This window comes from Melopsittacus undulatus, chromosome 7, assembly GCF_012275295.1.
Source record: "Melopsittacus undulatus isolate bMelUnd1 chromosome 7, bMelUnd1.mat.Z, whole genome shotgun sequence".
Lineage (NCBI taxonomy): Eukaryota > Metazoa > Chordata > Aves > Psittaciformes > Psittaculidae > Melopsittacus > Melopsittacus undulatus.
This window is the reverse complement of record NC_047533.1, coordinates 63,239,675-63,259,730: the sequence shown is the minus strand read 5'-3', so window position 1 is coordinate 63,259,730 and position 20,056 is coordinate 63,239,675. Positions and strand designations below refer to the sequence as shown.

Here is a 20,056-nt window from a genome sequence, read left to right as displayed (position 1 = left end):
TTAGACTAAACATGTCACTGATTTTAATTCAATTCTAAACTTTGAATATCTTCAGTTAGTAGTCAGCTTGCTAAATACAATGCTAAGATTGTACGTTTCTAGTTGACAAGCAAAGAAGTCTTTTCAGAGCATATACCTTTAAAACGTTAAAAGTTTTATAAAAGCTCTCTTTTCCATGGATCAGAATTATTTAAGACCAGTTGTCCTTGCAGCCAGTACACCTTACTCTTTCATATTTGGAGAAGCAAGCCAAAATACACACATAACTGCTCTTAGGTTTAGACACAGTTATAATTCTTAGCAAGCCACATTTGTGAATATCTCATTATTTTTTCCTCATCACTTTGAAAAAGCAGTCTTATTTGCTCATCATGAAAAAAAAGTATGCTTTAAGCTGGCAACAAGTTGACAACCTGTCTCTTCTTCACATTCCCTGAAGTTAACATTTGTAAAAACCACCCTGTAGGGCAAATAGGTCAATTGCCAACTTTATGTTTTTCAGAGATACAGCTCTGTATTCATTTCTACTGAGAAGCCAACAACTTGGACACGTTAAAGACTAGAGATTCCTAGGGCTTGTCTCCTTCCAAAGAGCAGTCGAAGTGTGCATGTGGGGAAAAAAATACCATGAATGCAAGATATTATTTAAAGGATGCAGAAGAAATTTCTTTTTCAGACTGGACAGGAAGTGAATATGAGAGACAAGTATATAGAGCTAAAATGTTATTCCCATTCTCATTAAACCCCTGAAAATTCATGAGCAGTATGAAAACGGTTCTAGTATTCCATTAGCACTATTCTATTATTCTAGTATTCTATTAGCACATTAGTAAGAATGTTTATTTTGTGAATTTTCACTGCAAAAGTTACTCATTCTGGCTTTTCTTTACGTTTGTAATTTTGGATCTCTAGTACACATTAGCAGTTAACTGTAATTTACAGCACTCGTTGACACCTTCCAAAGAAGCATGTGGCTAAGCAATATAGAAGCTTTAACTAAATTAACATTACAGGAAATTTTTCGAACTCTGTCTCTGGAAAAATTGTGTGTTCAATAATTTTGGTGCTTAGTCACATAAAATTGCTCTTTCAAGTTATAAGTTCACAATTCTGTGTCTGAAAAATATGAGCAAGAAAACAAAAAAGTAACAGCTAAACACAATGCATGTGTAGTAACTTCATGCAATAGTCTGGCAGACCAGTTTGTTTATCCCAATTCAAATATCAAGTACTATATTAATACACAAAGGCAGTAGCCTGGTTTATTTTCAGATAATCCTCTATGATTGCATCACTTAAAAATCAGCAGCCTTCTCTAAGCACCAAAAATGTTAAAACACAAATGTACTTGCACAGATGTTAAATTCCAATGCAGTGTATCTACAAGTGCTATGAAACAACACAGAAAAGATTTAACGTAGATTTAGAATGGCCACTGCACTTGTTTCCAAGTAGCACTAAGTATCAAAGAGCAAGACACAAACTCTAGTAATGAGTTTGCATTTTTATACTGCCTTTCAGGTATGGTCATACATCACTGTCAGCAGCAGCTGAAGGACTTACTAGTTGTACTCTCTCTTTTAATCTGCTCCTACTCTCATCCTCATCATAACTCACCATTCATTCCCACAGCTCCACCACAGACTACTTGCTTCCAGACAGGACTAAGAATGTACTGATTTTAAAAGGCCAAGGATCAAACTGTTTCACAGATACAGCTCAGTGAACAGCCACTGAAACATCTGAAGAAGGCCAACCATGGAGATGGTCGTTTCTGGCAATAAAGTAGAAACAAAATATTGGAATGTGCAGCTTCAGACTGGATCTGCTACTGATAGAAGTATGACATCTAACTACAGCCTCAACCTTTTAGGAGCTCTGTGAATCTTATCATCTACTAAAAGATTGCATTAAATTCAGCTTGTAAATACAGTTTCCCTTAAAAACAGTAAAGCTTAACATCATCCAATTTAACACAGGTTCTTAAAACCCCTTGAACACCATCTGTGATTTCAGAATAGCAGTGTAAGTAATCAAGCTAGGTTTCAGCTTGTTCAAATACGCTATCAGGAGTAACAGAATACTTCAAAGCTTCAAAGTTTCTTTGAATCAACTAAATCTTTAGCAACTTTCCCATTTTCCTCTGTTTCAGCTCCTTTCTGCTCTGGAGGATGCTGTATCATTGTTTGATGAGTCTCCACTATTATTAGCCTCTCCCTGCTCGCAGTTAACCAAGGTGTTAGTTTTCCTTGGTTGACTTTAGCCTGATTTACCATCAACTTCCATGGTGCTGGGAGGAAGAATGGGGTTGGATCAGTAGTGAACCTTTTAAAAGTAAACCTTGTAAATCAACAGCCTCTTTCTAAAAGTTGTTTTTTTAAGAAGGTAAAATAACACCAGTAATTAGATTATGAGACATTAGTAGAGGTGTTAAATATTCCTGCTCATAGCAAATGAAGCATACATTTTCCTTGCAATGTTTGTTTGGGTTTTTTGTTTGGTTGGTTGGTTTGGTTGAGTTTCTTTGGTTGTTTTTTGGTTTGGGTTTTTTTACTTTAAAATACATTAGAGATACTCCATGCTATGAGTCTAATGTTACCTTGTATTACACATTTGAGTTCTCAGTACTTTAGAAGGTGCACTGGACCTTTATATTCATTCCCATGGTATTGTAGGATGTTGGAGTATTCCCAATTTTTCCTGTTTTGAACAGCTACCACATTTAGATGACATATACTCAATATATCTGTATTAATGTATATAATATATTGAGTACTTTGGAATGGTTTGGTTTTCTTCCTGTCATTGTGAACTTTATTGCATTATTGGTTACTGGAACAGGCTCCCCAGAGAAGTGGTTATGGCACCAAGCCCATCAGACTTCAAGAAGCATCTGGACAATGCTCTTATTCATATGGTTTAGTTCTAGGTAGTCCTGCAAGAAGCAGGGACTTGGATGTGATGATACTCAGGTGTCCCCTTCCAACTTGAGACAGTCTATAATTCTATGATTTACTTCACAGTTACAAAGAAGGCTAAATACATAGTCAGTCATTAACCAGAAAAAAACCTGTACCAGATATTAAACCAAATAATACAAGAGCACTCAAAGACTCCAAGCAAAAGTAATGCAATATTACAGACTACAATATACTGTAGCATTTATTATATTTATTTCAAAACTGTACAAAGTATAAACATAAAGATATAATTACACTGAAGTAAAACCTGCTCTTTAAGTACCTGAATACTTAAGCAATGATACTGCCCACCAAAAAAATGCTTTTATTATTTCTCATTTAGAAATCTTATCTTATGGAGCGATACATCATGAAATCAATCGTTGTACATCGAGGAAATTTACCAATAGAGCTCTCTTCCACTGGGGTATACACTTTGATTTGTCTCATGTGAGTGTCTCTTCCATTTTGGTGATTAGCTAGAACAGCAATCTGAATCATAAACGTGCGAATGGGCTTCTTATGAGTATCTGTTAAAGGAACATGAATCCAGCCGCTTGGTTCCACTAATTCAAGTTGCTGCCAAAAAACAAGACAGAAAAGCAAAACGTTCAGAAATATGTAATGTACTTAATATATAAACACATATTAAACCAATCTAAGTCTTACAAATCAGATTTTAGTTACTTTTTCAAATGAATTTGAAATACTACAAATTACTCATAGCTAATTTACTGATGGTGTAATTGGATACAAATAATTCAGCTGCCTACAAGTGTGTTTGCTTTTACCTTTCTGAATCTACTCTTCATTTTGTGCCTTAACCTTAAAATAAAATCAATATTAAAAAAAACAGACTTGTGTATAAATTCAAGAAAGTCAAAGCAGTACTATTTGGATCTGGTTCCATTTGGTACTTTGATACTTTGAAGTACCCTGATCAAAGATGACAGAAAGTATGCATCTTAAATTATTTTATCTAGGCACTCTGAGCTACAATATTCTAGAATGACTTACATTGGAAACTGAATCCACACAAAGTCTGGGTTTTCAGAAATTCCTAAGATTATTAGGGGACATGAGGGAGAGAAAAAGGAAGGTGACAGAGGAGAAAATACAGGATACCTCATGGGCTTTGTCTCATCTATCTGTCAAGACAGATGCCCGACCAACTAATAATTGCTACACAGCCATTTAATCACATTCTACAGTCTATTTTGACTTGGCTTTTACACAAAGAGTGTAATATGATTATTTTTTGGTTTAATTTTAATCCCACAGAAACCAATGTCAAAGAAAGCAAACAATTGCATTTTGTTAACTCTAAACCACATCACTGACACATCAGCATGCTGAAATCAAGCTAGATTCTATGCAGAAGTGTGGTAACAACTTTTGTTTAAAGCTAGTTGCCCAACTTCAAAGCACAGCTTAAAACACATATGGAAGAGCACACAAGTAGGCAGAAGTCTTGGGGCGGGGGGGAACAAAAAAAAAAAAACAAACAAAAACCCAACACAATTGTCCACAAGCAAGTGGATTTCAGACTGCTAAGCAAATAAGGCTGCTGTTCTTAGCAGCCTAGTTCCATTACGATCTATGCTTCTGAGCAGCTCAAAATTCCCATCTTTCTCCAGAAAATACTGCATGACAAACTTTCTGTCAAATGCTTTGGTTTGCTGGAGCTTTCAAAAGACCCATCTGAGATCTGCTGCTTCAGAGGCAGCAAACACCCTGAGGGGATGGCCCAAGAAACAAGTAAAAAGTCTGATGACTACTTTCAAGAAAAAAAAACAAAAAAACAACCCTCCTCTCACACCTTCACCTTAAGAGAGAGAAACCAAAAACCTAAACCTCTCCACTGCTACCAGCTCCCCATTTCCAAAGCATTAAATTCACTACATGTTAGCAGCAGATCTTTTCATTCCGGGAGCTAGACACTTCCACAAACACACAACCACTTATTTGTTGTAACTCTGCCTCTTTCAAAAAAACTACAGAATCTTTTTTTGCACAGGAAACTTCAGGTAACAGTTGGGTTTACAAAGTGACAGAAATGATGTACTGGTGAAACAGCTTTACAAAGTGGAAATTTATCACAGTGACATGGTAGTCACCATTTTGAGCAAGTATGTTTGTGTTATGGTTTAAGCCCAGCCAGCAACCCAGAACCATGCAGCTGCTCACTCACTCCCTCTTAAACCACAACAGTTTGCCATCACCACAGTGAACAGAATGGATGAGGATCCCAGTAATGTCTTATTCAACTACTACTAAGGTAAAATGGCTATAATTTAGGAAAGAATTAAAAGGTTATTGCTAATTAAACTTGTATTTCAATGTTATTCTCACAGTTTACAAACTCCAAGTTTCAGTGCTCTGATACTGGGTTTTTATGCTTGGATCAGTACTAAATGGATTAGTTGATACACTAAAATAAAGCACTGCTTTCTTAAGAGTTGACATCACTGGTTTCAGCCATATCCAATACAGTCCAGGTTTGTACACTTCATTTGAAAAATTGTGGAGTGAAATAATGACTCCAACTCCAGAACCAAGAAAGCTACCAAAGAATCAGCAAACCTGTACTATTTGTACAAAAGGAAGTTGTATACTTATTAACTTCACAGAGAAAAGAATACGTTCTATTTTAAGGGAATTATTAGAGTCATAAAGGTAAGCACTGAGAATGTAAAAGTTGCAAAGGCTATTTTACTAGTAATAATACACTTCTACCTTTTTACATAAACTTTTGACTACATATTTATCAGTGCTTTGCTTCATCCCTAATCAGTGGGAGGGGGTCGTATGCTTTACTTACAGCATGTAATTTTTCAGCCCTGCTAAAAAGGCAGCCAATTTCTACATGTGCCTTTCTACAGAGATGGGACAAATAATTTCTACATCTTTAAAACAGGTGACTGAGGCATTAGGTTAACTAGATTTACAGACCAGTCAGTCTCCCATCTGTGCCTGGCAAAATCTGGGAGCAAATTCTCCTGGAAGGCATGCTAGGGCACATCAAAAACAAGGTGCTTGGTGACAGCCAGCATGGATTCACTAGGGGGAAATCCTGCCTGACCAATTTGGTGGCCTTCTGTGATGGGGCTACAAAGATAATGAACAGGGGTGGAGTAGTTGATGTCATCTACCTGGACTTGTGCAAAGCATTCGACACTGTCCCACATGACATCTTTGTCTCTAAATTGGAGAGACATCAATTTGATAGGTGGAGCACTTGGTGGATAAACAACTGGCTGGATGGGTACACACAAAGAGTTGTGGTCAATGGTTCAATGGATGGCTGGAGACCAGTAATGAGTGGTGTCCCTCAGGGATCAGTGTTGGGACTGGTCTTGTTCAACATCTTTGTCGGTGACATGGACAGTGGGATTGAGTGTGCCCTCAGCAAGTTTGCTGATGACACCAAGCTGTGTGGTTCGGGTGATACACTGGAGGGAAGGAATGCCATCCAGAGGGACCTTGACACACTTGTGAGGTGGGCTGATGCCAGCCTCATGAAGTTTAACCATGCCAAGTGCAAGGTCCTACACCTGGGTCGGAGCAATCCCAGGCACAGCTACAGGTTGGGCAGAGAAGAGATTTGGAGCAGCTGCACAGAGAAGGATTTGGGGGTGTTGGTTGATGAGAAAATGAACATGAGCCGGCTTCAGTGTGTGCTCGCAGCCCAGAAAGCCAACCGTATCATGGGCTGCAGCAAAAGGAGCGTGACCAGCAGGTTGAAGGAGGTGATCCTGCCCCTCTACTCTGCTCTCGTGAGACCTCACTTGGAGTATTGTGTGCAGTTCTGGTGTCCTCAACATAAAAAGGATATGGAACTGTTGGAACAAGTGCAGAGCAGGGCCACAAGGGGATGATCAGGGGACTGGAGCACCTCCCATATGAAGACAGGCTGAGAAAGTCGGGGCTGTTCAGCCTGGAGAAGAGAAGGCTGCGTGAAGACCGCATAGCAGCCTTTCAGTACCTGAAGGGGGCTTATAAGGATGCTGGTGAGAGACTATTCATTAGGGACCGTAGTGACAGGACAATGGGTAATGGTTTGAAACTTAAATAGCAGAGGTTTAGATGGGATATAATGAAGACATTCTTTACTGTTAGGGTGGTGAGGCACTGGAATGGGTTGCCCAGGGAGGTAGTGAATGCTCCATCCCTGGTAGTGTTCAAGACCAGGCTGGATGAAGCCTTGGGTGACATGGTTTAGTGTGAGGTGTCCCTGTTCATGGCAGGGGGGTTGGAACTAGATGATCTTAATGTCCTTTCCAACCCTAACTATTCTATGATTCTATGATTAAAACATTCCCAAGTTCCAGATGTCAAATTTTGTACACTTTGAACCTGATTTTTACTATTCTTAACAACATACAATATTTTACTGAGGTTTAGCTCCCAGAATTCACTTGCAGTTGTAAGTGTCTGCATTTCTGCAAATTGACAAGTTCTCAAACCAGCCACTAGAACACCCAGTATGGAATAGTTATTTCAGTGCACCACATAAAAACAGTGACTAAGCATAGACTGCACACAATTCATGAAGAAGCATTCAGCTCTCCTAACCATAAAGCCCTTTTTTTATTCCTGAAATCTCTGCTTCACTTGGAGTATGTTGACTAACTTCTGTAACAGCTGAATACAAATCCTTTACTGTACAAATCCTGAACTCAACCTCAGAATAGACCCCTTTCCCCATTCCAAGCAAATAGATGCCTCTTGGACAAAGCATGTGACACTTGTGAAGTTGAGGCTGTACTGCAATGTATTAAGCACAAGGGGTCCAAGTTAAACTTAAATGTTTGAAAGGGACCTCTTGATTTTTGCCCTAACATTAATGGATGGTGATATTTGAGTATTTTTTTCAATTGATGCCTATGTAGTTTAGGAAAATGATTAAAACCCACTCAACTACTGAAGTTTAAATGCAACAAAACCTAATTACTATTATCTGAACATCTACTAAAAAAGGAAGTAATAATTTGTCAGTAAAGCTACACATTTTCTGTAACCAAAGGAATGGTACAAACCAGACACATACACTCCCAAATTATTCTCCTCCACATGTCACACTCTTTCAGATGAGTGAGAAAGTTTCTTTTCCAGAGGGTCCAGGTCCTTCTCCAGGGGGAAAGAATAAGACATGGGAATAGGCACTGGTGGTATAAGACAAAACGCTGCCCACTCTTAGTTCAATGTCAGCACCCACATCCAGCCATTACAATTCCTAGCAGAAGTGGGATGAAATATGCAGCTCTACTCTGCCTGAAGCATTCCCAGTGTGAACAGAATCTAAAGGAAGCTTACTGTGAAGTTTTAAGAAATTCCTATGAAGCCCATGCAAATGGCAATCTTTCAAAGCCTTGTAAACCGGTCTGGAAATTTGGGTGGATTTTTACAGGGAGGCAAAAGGCACATCCTCAGCACAAAGACTGAACTATTGCCAAATTTCAAATCCTTGCTTCAGAGCTTGGGGGCACTGGAGCATCAAAGAAGGACACCAGAATATTCTCACACAAGCAAAATAGCATACTTGTCACTAGAGCTTTATTCTTGAAACAGAACTGCTTTGGCTGAAACTTTCAAAAACTTCAACCCAAAGCAGACATCTGGCATGGAAAAATCTGTCTGAACTGAACTTGGGCAAAAGTTACAAAGTAATTAAGAGTTAAGCCTTAAAACGGAAAGGGTCACACAACCTTAAATACAGGTGGTAGCCCTACCTATAGTAATTACTGGTTTTCAACTCCATTTCAGTTGACTTTGCTGTCAACCCTGTTGTTCAGAAGCACTAGCCACTGTATATACATATATGTATATAGATATGCACACACATATATTTCACCCCAACTCTACAGCATAAGCCTGCTTTGAAAAAATACCAGATTAACTTTCCCCCTGTATTTTTTCCTCCTACATAGGTCATTAGGAATCAGTCACAATTAAATGGCTTCCAGGAAAGTTTTAAAAGCCAGCTGTGTTATTAATTACCAGAGTGAAATTAAAAACTACAAGTTTGTGTGTTTTACCAGAAAAGGTTAAAAAGGGGGAGTAAGGGGAGAAAGAACAAAAGCAAGAGTCAATGCAAGTTCAATATTAGTAACTCAGGACAGTTCATGCAGCCCTAGAGTAATCTTACATACAATATACTAAAAGCCTGGGGCTTGTTTGGTTGGTTTTTTTTTTAATTTGCTTCTAATACTATAAATTTTGTGACAACTAGTGAACAAGAGTATAAAAGTCAAAACAAAGGAACAGAAATTAAAATGGAAAAAAAAAAATCACTCACTTGTCCTTTGCTGCTGTTACATACTCTCATCTATCTCTTCTGCTTTCTTCTCTCCACTGCTTTCTTATTTTTTCCTCTCCTCTGCGTGCTACAGCTTTACCTATGGACATATACTCCCAACTCCAGTAATCCATATTATTTTGAAAGCCAAAGCAGAAATAATGTTCTCAATGAAAAATCTCCTCCCCAGCCAATTTAATAGCCCTATTTTTTCACTTTACCTCGTAGAGTCCAAAGGTTCTACAGAATTCTGCACACATTTGTCAAGGCTGTTACTGCAGCTATCGTATGTTCTACCACAGAAGATGCAAACCACACAAAGTAAAAATAATTGAACAAAAAAACCCCAAGGCCAAAGCTACTTGAGGCTACACTTCAGAAAAGACAACTGAACACAAGACCAGAAGCTTGCTCTACACTGGTATTGCTGACCTCCTTATAAGATAGGATATTATTTATCCAAAGAAGGCTTTTGTATTATATTAAATCCTACTTAAACTGAATATTGACTTATTTTCCATAATTTGTGATATTGTGTTTAAATTCTGTGGTGCCTTCAAAGTGGCATATAACTCAAAATGCTAATGTAATAGGCTTATAAACCCAAGCCAAATTCTTTGCTACATTTACAAGAGGCTAACATTTGAAACAATACATTTTATTGCCTTATGAAGACAGCTTTTGTGAAGGTACAGAAAGGAAAAAAAAAACCATGTACATAGTTTCATATTCAGGGCCATTACAAATATATCTGAGAATGTATGCTAGCCAGGTCTCACAGAATTCAGAGGTGTTAAGTTTTCCTGTGCATACATAGGAAGAAAAAGCAGCCTGGATTCTTCTAGAGAAAAAAGTCCTCTTCTGCACACATGTACCAACAGAAAGCTGAGAACTACGGCTGCCATCACAGCTTCAGCATGACACAACAGGATTCTGAGATCCTGGTACCTCATCACATTTAATCATTTGTACTACTCCATCAAAATGGCAACACATATTTCCAGTGGCTACCTCTAAAACAGGCTGTGAAACTAAAACACCATTTATTTTACTCCTACTTCTGTCACAAAGCTGCTTCTTTTTACTTTAGTTACTTTGTCATCTCTGAAATTAAAAGGAGTGACTATACTCTTCTTTAAAAATATAACTTTGCTTTTCTATATACTCTTACCATACAGTTATAAAAAACGCTAAGATTTTCAAAGCAGGTGTTCTCAATAAATAATACATTCTTCCAAGAAGAAGATTATAAAATTAAGTTCCAGAGGAAATAAATGCTATTTCCAGAAATGAAGTATTTATCAATACACAAACTTTCTCCAAGTTGAGTGATCAAATACGGGAAAGGCTTTTCCCTGTTTATGCATTTTTTTACAGCTATCCAAATATGCTTTCACAACAACTGGCAAGGAAAAAGAAGGCCAGCTAAACTCCCAAAATTCTTTTTCCATAACTGCCATGGTGTACCATACAGCTACTAGGATTCAGAATCAGTAGACCTCCGCATAATTCCAAGTGTTGGAACTGTCAACACATGAAGTAGCAGACCTTGGGCTTCAGCCATCACTTCACTTAGGAAGGAAGAGAACCAGTTAATAGCAGTGATGCACCAGTTCCAGCAGAAAAATGAAGCACGTCCAAAAGAAACTTCACAAGTTCCAAGTGAGTCAAAGGAGGGACAGCACATTAGCAGCTTAAAAAGAAACATAGGAACATGCTCAAAGGACTCACTGTGAAAAGCACACTTCTTTACTCTAATGAAGCGACGACCACCTAAGGAGGTGGCTCTGTGGTCATAATCAGTCACCTCCTTAAACGGTCAAGAAATCTAACTTCAGTCCATTAGGTAAGAGAAGTTTTCCATTCTTTCAAATAGCAGTTCCTGAAGAGTAGAAGCGTACAGCTCATCTCAGGAAGATTTAACTATGGATTTAGGCAGACAGGAGACTAGTTGCAGAATAAGCTATAATAGGCAGTGAAACCAGCAAATAGTAAACAATCATACATAAGCTTTTTGTTTAAATGCACTGAAAGAAATAACTTCTGGGAAGACTGGGAAGGTTGAAAAATAGAAAGGTCAAGGAGATTCCTGTGAAAAGTTTTATGGCACCTTCTTCTTCAGCCTGTTCTGCTCCAAATTAAACCAATAAAAATTAGCTAATATCCATGTGTTAGAAAAAGTTGCACCTGATTAAAGACAACTGAAGAAGTCAAGCTAGAAAGAGTAAAGTTTTCTGTTATAAATTACCAAAATAAGTATTTGTCACAGAACATGTATCATTTCTACTAGGGAAAAAGTAGAACTCAAGTAGATCACAGAGACCCTGAGAATGTACTACAAAAGTGCTCAATCAGCTTGACATACCAGGGAAACACTAATCAGAATTACAAACTATATTTGGCAAAAAAATTTCATGATTGTACTAAATTTGACTTGATTTTTCACAGATTAGTTTTCAACACATTTACTAAGTTCATCTCAGAATCATTTGTACCCATAAAAATAATGAAATGCATCAAGTGGGTCAATTCAGTGTACACAATTAAGTGTGTGTGTGTGTCCAGAATCACCAACAGTTTCTTTTTATTTCACTCACTTCTGAACTGCTGGATGAAGTTGTAAGAAGTCTTGCAAAAATTAATATTCTTTAGAAAATACTCTCTGAAGTGTCACTTCTACTTTATTAGATTAAGCAAAAGAAACTCACCATCATCTTGAGGCTCTTTCACTGTCAACTCCTGGTAAAAGGCAGGCATCTAAACTGGAGTTACTGTTAATTCCTCCCCTATTGGAGGCTAAGACAAAGTTATCCCACTCTGAGGATCTCATCCTTTAAAATACATTTAGCCAAGTTTTAAATAAGCTTGACAAGTTGTGAAAGAGCAATAGACTGAGGTGCAAAATTGTTTCAACCACAGCATATCACTTAAAAAAAACCAACAAACCCACGCTTAGTAAATAGCATAAAACCATTAAAATGTAGGCGACTGTAATGCTTGGAACTAAAAATATAATGCTTCTACACAGGTATCACTGAAAAATGCAAGTAGTTTTTATATTAGACATTCAGCTGGATGGAGATCTGCAGACACATCATTGATACACTGCAAAAAATGCTATTGACAAACTTGTCTGAAGTCTGATATGAAATCTGTTCAAAACATACCTACCCCACCCCACCTTGACGTCATTACCAACCTGAGCATCAGCACAAGTTTGTCACAGCTATCCAACAGGAACTGTAATACAAAACTGTCATTGGACATCCCCTTTAAGTATCCCCTTAGGGACACAAAAAAATGTTTGAAGAACTGAAATTCCTCAAAACAGTGTCATTTTTAAGTCCAATATTACTAGGGATCCCCTACACAAAAAATAATCTTGATCTATTCTGGTTACCTTATAATTTAACACCTAAATTTCCATGGTCACTTAATACAGGTTCAATCATAGCAGCAAAACTACACCACCTCCAAGAAAAACAGTTACAAGAAGTAAATGAGTACTCTACAAAAATGCATTGGTAGATTCCCAATGTGACCAAGCAGCAAGCCATATCCTCCTTGCATGGGGGACCAAGGATTAGCATCTAGTTTGGGCCTGGAGCAAGCAGTCCTGCTTCCTCTCAGCTTCCTGACATCTTTTAGTCTATTGCCAGCGTCCCACAGCTCAGCCTCTGCTGCAGGAGGACCTCCACCAGGGCACACCAAGTGCAGGCCTGCCCATTGTGCACCCTCCCCTCACCAGACCAGTACAGGCACTCTCTACACCCCGAGCTCTGTCCTGCAGCCTCCCCTCTCATCGGCTCTGTCTGGGTGCCTACACTGGCCACCGCCGAGGCAGCCAGAGCAGAGCTCCCAGACCAGCACTGCTCATACACCGAGTGCTCCCCATCCTGCTCCCCTGCCCCCGCAAACTGCCTCGACCCGCCCTGGTCGCCGCGCTCCCTGGGGCAGGTTTTGAACCACCCGGGGCTGGTGCCGCTCCTCCTGGATCTGCTCCCTGTGAGTCCCTGCTCACGTCAGCGGAGCTGTCGGCTCCTGGGCAAGTCCCGTCGGGGGCTTGAGGCTCCCTCAGTGGCTGCTGCTGCTCTGAGTTGAGGCTCCTGGGCGCTGGGCTTCCCCCAGCGCAGGTGTTGAAGGCGGCCTCTCTTGAGCTACTCACCTCAGCAATTGCAATTGCTAAATTTCATTTAGCAGAAGTGATTCACCAACCATCTCATGAAACTGTTTCATTGACTGGTGTGTATTCATATTCTTTAGAGTGAGGTGTCCTGATTAGAATTTCCCCATATGTAAAAAAGTAAGGAACCATTTGATTTGATTCTGCTGATAAAACAATGCTATCTCTTCCCAGATGTACTTCATTGATTCAAACAGGATTTCAATACAACTACAGGAATAAACTTAAGAACACAGCATTGAAATTTAATCCATGAAATGTTAAACAAGGAAAGGGAGATTTTGCATTATTACTGCCCTCATTGAAATCTTCTGAAATCAGATGAGGGAAACATAAGAGGACAGTAAGAAAGTCTAGACATGAGGGGAGTCTCTGATAAATATGCACTACTGTCAAAAAAATGGGGTACAATTGCACATGCTATGAAACACCAGGAGTCTCAAAGGAAAAAATGTTACTTCAAAAGTATCAAGTCAAAGAAGCCTAAGTACCATGCCTGCAAAAGGGTCAAGGCTCTGCTGAACTGCCCATGTACAAAACCCCTTACAGATGAAGTCTCTTCAGTGGAATGTCCACAGGTAAAGGAACAGACAATCTGGATACAGATGGAGGGACCTCTGTCCGTGGTACTTAAGAAACCAGCACCCTGCCCATCACACTTCACACTAACACATCTGCTCACAGGGCTTACCAGTAATATTTGTACAATCAGGTACATGCAGCCTGAGACACAAATAAACAGCCTACCAAATGGTCAGCTACTGTGGATTTGTCAGCCAAAACTGACTCAATTGTAATTTCAGAATATATTGTCTGCTTAACTCTGGGTGGCCAAAAGAGCAAGCAAAAGGGAAGGAAAGAGAGATGACAATCTTTGAATATTTCATCTCTTAGAATTTGACTGAAAATAACTTTTCGTTCTAGAAAACTTATCTGCAGAAACCACCATGAATTTGTCACAGATTACTTGCTAGGTAAGTCTCTCTCAAAAGGAAAACAACACTTTTTACATTGCTATGCTGTGAACACTTTAAGATGCTCTGTGAGGGCCAATGCTCAGGCAGCAAAACATTAATGAAAAAAAAAAACCAAAACAAAAAGCAAACAAACAAAAAAAAAAAAAACAAAACCAAAAGCACAAAAGTCTCAAGATGTATATAACATTCAGAGAAGGCCAGAAGCATAAGTAATCTTGGACAGTTTGCTCTGAGTCCCACAGCTTTAAAATCCTATTCTTTTTTTGAGCAAGGTCACTTGAACTTTCACGTAAGAGTTTACGTTTGAAACATCCATAAATTAAACCTCATTATATTACGACTGCAAAGGTTCTGGGTGGCAGGCACCCTATCTACTGAAACTTAAGAAAAATACAAAAGCCTCCTCTCTGTTCCTTTGAAAAAACAGATCAAAATTAACAAGTAAGAATGACAAAACAGTCTAGCATAGAGTTTCACATGTGGACGTATGAAAATAAGGCCTAAAACTCCAAAGCAAACCTTCAATCCACATCAGGAAGTCATCTAAGTTTAGTTTGGTCTCAGCTAAAATAGATTCCGTTTTAGCAGGAACCTGTCACTCCAGAAGATATACGGTCTCCACCTGCAATCAGTCATAAACAGCTTTGAAATTCTTGATCTCTGATTTAATGAAAAATTATTTTTATAATTCATGTAAAGATCAGTCAAGAGTGGAGGAAGGGAAGGCAAACTTTTCCTAAGCTTATTAGCATTCTCTTGCTGGTACCTATGCTTCATTAACCAGCTGTCACAATAGACAGGAATGCCATACCTTTGCAGGTGCACTGCTATTAAACTTTCAGAAGACTCCCGGTATCGAGGGAAACTCTTCAGACCTACAGGGACTTGGCTCCAATGTGAACCTCAGTTACTTCCCTTGAGCTTGGCAGATAGTATATGCTGAAGCTGAAAAAGCAATGGAAAAGAAATTCTTGTGCTCATGCTCTAGAGTGGTGGCCTGGCCAACAGTGTCAAAAATAGGTAATGCAGCCCAAAACAAACTTTCTGCTTCAGTTTGCCTACTTGTGGTACCTAAGTTGTTTAAAGTCTAAGTTGTAGACATACTGGAACAGACTGTATCTGAACAGTCTGGCCCTAAAAATGAATGGTAGAAAGGCTATGGTTTGCTGCAAGTCTTTAAACTTTCCAAAATTTCAGCATTCTGAAAGAGGGATGAAAGGGGGGTTTATTTATTTATTTTTTTATTATTTTTTTAAAAACTAGGGTACTATCCAACTAAAATCATCAGTAGGTGCAAATATTATAGATACAGATGGGAGAAGGGAAGCAGTACATTAAAAAAAAAAATACTAGAAAATATATGGCCAACACTGCACATTTAGAAACAAGTGCAAATCTCAGGCAGGGAAATCAAAGCTTTTGTATCTTTTGGGAAGCATTCAAATCATAAAAGCTTACCTCACTGCAATGCTTTTCACAGAGACAAGAAATTAAGGAGGAAGCCCCATATACACAAGGTAAGTATCCTGTTAAGTAGGAAACTGGCAGATGATAACCAGCTGATATAAGTCATTTTTTATATGTTGTGTGATGATGCAGAATAGAACCACAATATTCTCTAACAATTATAGGTTTACAGGATCAACAGTTGTAAAACTGGAGCAAATGACTGAGCATAAACATGGTAAATGTGATTCATAGAACTGGTTCTTTGAAAACCTTTCCAGTAAATTTTACTTGATCAGAAGACAGGGGAAAAAAAAACAAACCCAAAAAATAACCCACAAAGAAACAAACCAACCAACAAACAAAAAAACCCAAAAAAAACCAACAAAAAACCCAAACCAGGGAACCTGCTTTACAAATACAGCAGTAAGCACAACAAGAGCCCCTGTAATTTCCTGAGTTCATTCCAACAAATGGCACTACCTGCATTCAAACTTTGTAGTCACAACTGAATATAAAACAGCAACAGAGCTATCAAAATCCCATCTGGTTAAGTATGCAAACTGGTGTTTTCATAACAAAGGAAACTAGGCACAAAGTTCTCAAAAATTACATAAGACAACATATATTACTAGCCTTTTTATTTAAATCCTTCTCTTAGTCATGAATTTGAGCTCCTTCCCCCTTCCCTGCCCCACAAAACTGCTGAAAAGCTCTAAGATTTTCCAATTCCTGTATTAAGGTCTAAAAAAAAACTTAGCCCTTGTTCAAAGTTTCATTCAACCAAAATAAGGACATCACCTCTTACGATTTCCAGGTGAGTCAAGCTGCTCTCAGGGAAGACAATAGTACTTCAATCATGTATTGCAGAAAGGTAAGGGAAACCAGAAAGTAGGGTAGTAGAAAGTAGAAGACTAAACAGCTATACAGAGAGAACAGAAAATTGATTGAACAAGAGCTTTGGAACATGCTACAGCAATGAAGTCTGAAAATATATTAAAAAAACTTCCATAGTTCAGGTGAATTTACACAACAAATGGGACTGTTGACTAAAGAACATGACAAGGTATTAATATTGACAGCTGCCTTCTATGAAAGGTAACAGAACACAACAGAATCCATCAAGAAATGAGAGAGTAAGCAAGATTTCCTCTAAGCAAAGAAATAAGTGCTTTCAAGATGACCTTAAGGCAAACAAAATTCAGACATCAGAAACCAGGAGATAGAAGAGCATGCAGGAAGAGGTCCTATCACTTTTTTCAAGCCAGAATTGCTGGGCGCAAGCAGAAACAATATAAATGGACTGTATGGATGCACTACACAAATTTATTGTAAGTGGAAGTTCAATGACTGAAAACACTACTGAGAATATTTAACTAATTTTACAAAGGTGCAGAAGTTTGCAAAAAGGATGAAAACTGTACTTCCAGTGTCTGCAGTTCCCATTTGTTCTAAAGTATATAATGGAAAAATACTATGTTTGTGTGAAAGCACAAAAAAAATTGTCTCATAATTTACCTTCAAAATTGTTTAGCCATATCCAGGAAGTATGTCTAGACATAGCTACAGTTAAATTATACCAAAAAAAAGTATTTAGAAAAAAAAAAAACAAACCCAGATTATGCAATGAATATTAAAGATTTAAGTGTCTGAAAACTAGGATACACAATCAATCCTATATCAAATAATCTTGATAAACTAGCAGCAATAGCCTAGAGATCATGCTTCAGGATTTGCACTTTGCATCCTAGAGAATGCTTCAGAAAATCAGTATGGGAACTTAATATATTATAAAGAGAATACAATGAGATTTCTAAAAAAGTCAGGAGCAGTAGTAGCAGCCAGCTGTTAGCCCTCAAACACACTTTATAGGTGGAAATAAGCACATCTAAACCAACAGAAAAACATTCCCCTTGCTGAAAATGGCTCTTCCTACACACTGAATAGAACCAGATTTCTGATGTTCTACCAGAAGTTGGCACACAAAACTGCATGACTAACATTTTATCTGTTACCAGAAAAGTAGTTCTTGAGTGACTGGAATTGTTATAAAAATATTGCAATAAATTATACCTGAATGCTACAAAATTAAAAAAAAAAAGCTACTTCTTCTTTACCAGCAAGAGAATAAATTGTTGCTTTGTAAGACAAATACTGGGGTTAAGTGAAAATTTTGCTCTTGGTTCCACAGGAATGACTTCTGAGGAAGCAGAGAATGAAAGAGGGTTGCCTCTCCCAAAAATCAAGGAATTTAAAGACCCTAAACCTATATAAATAATCCCTAAACCCTGCAGAAGTATAGTATGCAAACAAGTAAAACATTTTTGCATCTGGATAAGAACTCTGTGGATGCAGATACTTAGTAAAGGCAAGTGGAACAAAACCTGATAAACTGTAACATTACTTAAGTTCATTATAGCATGCCAGATTTCAAGAAGCAAATGCAGAGTAACATTTCACAGGATCCAGAGCACACATAATGCTCAACTCAAGGAATATTTACCCATTGGAAACAAATGCAAGAGACTATTGTGAAAACTATTTGTATATACTTAAAGTGCAATGCAATGTCTCATCTGAGAAAGATCCCAAATTCATAAACATATCTCACTGGAGATATATTTTCATACAAATGAACTTTCAAAAAGAAGAAATATATCTGTCAGAGGTTCAGCTGGGTAGTATTATATGAGCCAGAATACACTTACATAAATTTGCAAAGCTGGAATTAGGACTGCTGCCCAATGGAAGCATTTAATTTTACATCTACAACACACAGTTTCTTTTTCTTTAACATGCTGGAAGAAGTGCAGAGGAGTTTTACCTTTTACTTGTGCTTTCTCACAAATCCATATGCAAGCATGTCCAGGAAAATGCAAGTGCAGTTTTCATCCATTTTGCAAACTTCTGCACCTTTGGAAAATTAGTTATTTCCCAGTAATGTTGTCGTGGTTTAAACCCATGCTGCTGAACCCATGACAAGTGTTTTCAGTCATTGAACTTCCAGTTACAATAAATTTGTGCAGTGCATCCATACAGTCCATTTATACTTTTTCATGTAGAGGTAAAACTCTGGACTCTGCTTCTCTCAATGCTGATGAATTCTATATTTTTATTTCCTTCTAGGAGTTACCATTCACCCAAGGAAGGTATAGTGCAAAAAGATATTCACATGGAGCCATACATTGCTGGGCTTACTGCAACAGTACATCCATTGTAAACAGCAGTCTGGAATAGTCTTAATTGTGCATTCAACAGATGTAAGAATATCAGCTCTTCAGCATAAATTGTATGGGAATAAAAATAACTACATCATGTATGCTCCTGAAGAATGAGGGGGCAGTAGGGATGGGAATAATGCCAAAACTGAAAACTTGCTTACCAAGCATAACCGCTAAGTCTTAAAGCTAGAGCTACTGTTGGATATCTTCTTACTGCTTAGAGAAGTGAAGTCAGTAACAACCTGATGGAATTGGATTACACAATACATGACTTACTGTATCTTAAAGTCCTGTAGGTACGTATGCTCCTCTGCTTAATTTATTTCTTCTATGCAAGTAAATTTGTACTTCCTCATGACAGTATAAACAATTAGACGAAAGCCTAATAATTACACAAGTTCTTACCCCAGAAGTGCTAGATTTACACAAAGATTAATGACAACCTCTCCATTAAACATGGTGACTGTCATAATCACAAAAGAGACCTGTTCAACCAGAGGGAAGCCTACTTGCAAAGTTTATTGAACTATTTCTCCTGATGTGGAACTGCAACTCTACGCAACAATGAAAAACCAAAATATTATTTTATTTAGGCTTACTAAATATCCTCAGTAACATCATCTTGCAGTGAAGCAATAGATTAGGATTTTCTGCGTTTGCTAGGAGAAATTATCCAAATTACCCCCTAAAAAATAATTTCTTCATATACAGAGTTGAATTTGACTTGAAAGATACAGAAGAGGGAAAGATAAAAAATAAAATGAGCATAATAAGTACTAGGGGCTAGACTCTCATGGATTACTCAAAGACTGAGAACAGCATTCATGAGAAACATCTCAATAAAAACATGTATTTGTTAACATTCCTTTAACTGGAGCCAAAACACTCCAGAATTAATTCTGAAACAAAATAGGACTATGAGATAAACCTAGTTCAGAAATTGGATGAAGAAGTCTTTTTAAAAAGCACAG

At 38.0% G+C, this 20,056-nt stretch overlaps 1 protein-coding gene across 1 annotated transcript in view; it reads right to left on the bottom strand.

Annotated features, from left to right (window-relative positions):
• Positions 1-3,144: 3,144 nt before the first annotated feature.
• The window catches only part of ANAPC10 (anaphase promoting complex subunit 10), a 38,685-nt gene continuing 21,773 nt past the window's right edge, over positions 3,145-20,056 (bottom strand). Inside the window, exon 5 of the mRNA XM_034064803.1 lies at positions 3,145-3,539. Within this exon, the coding sequence (XP_033920694.1) occupies positions 3,309-3,539 (231 nt within the window). The 3' untranslated portion in view covers positions 3,145-3,308. The remainder of the gene's footprint in view (positions 3,540-20,056) is intronic.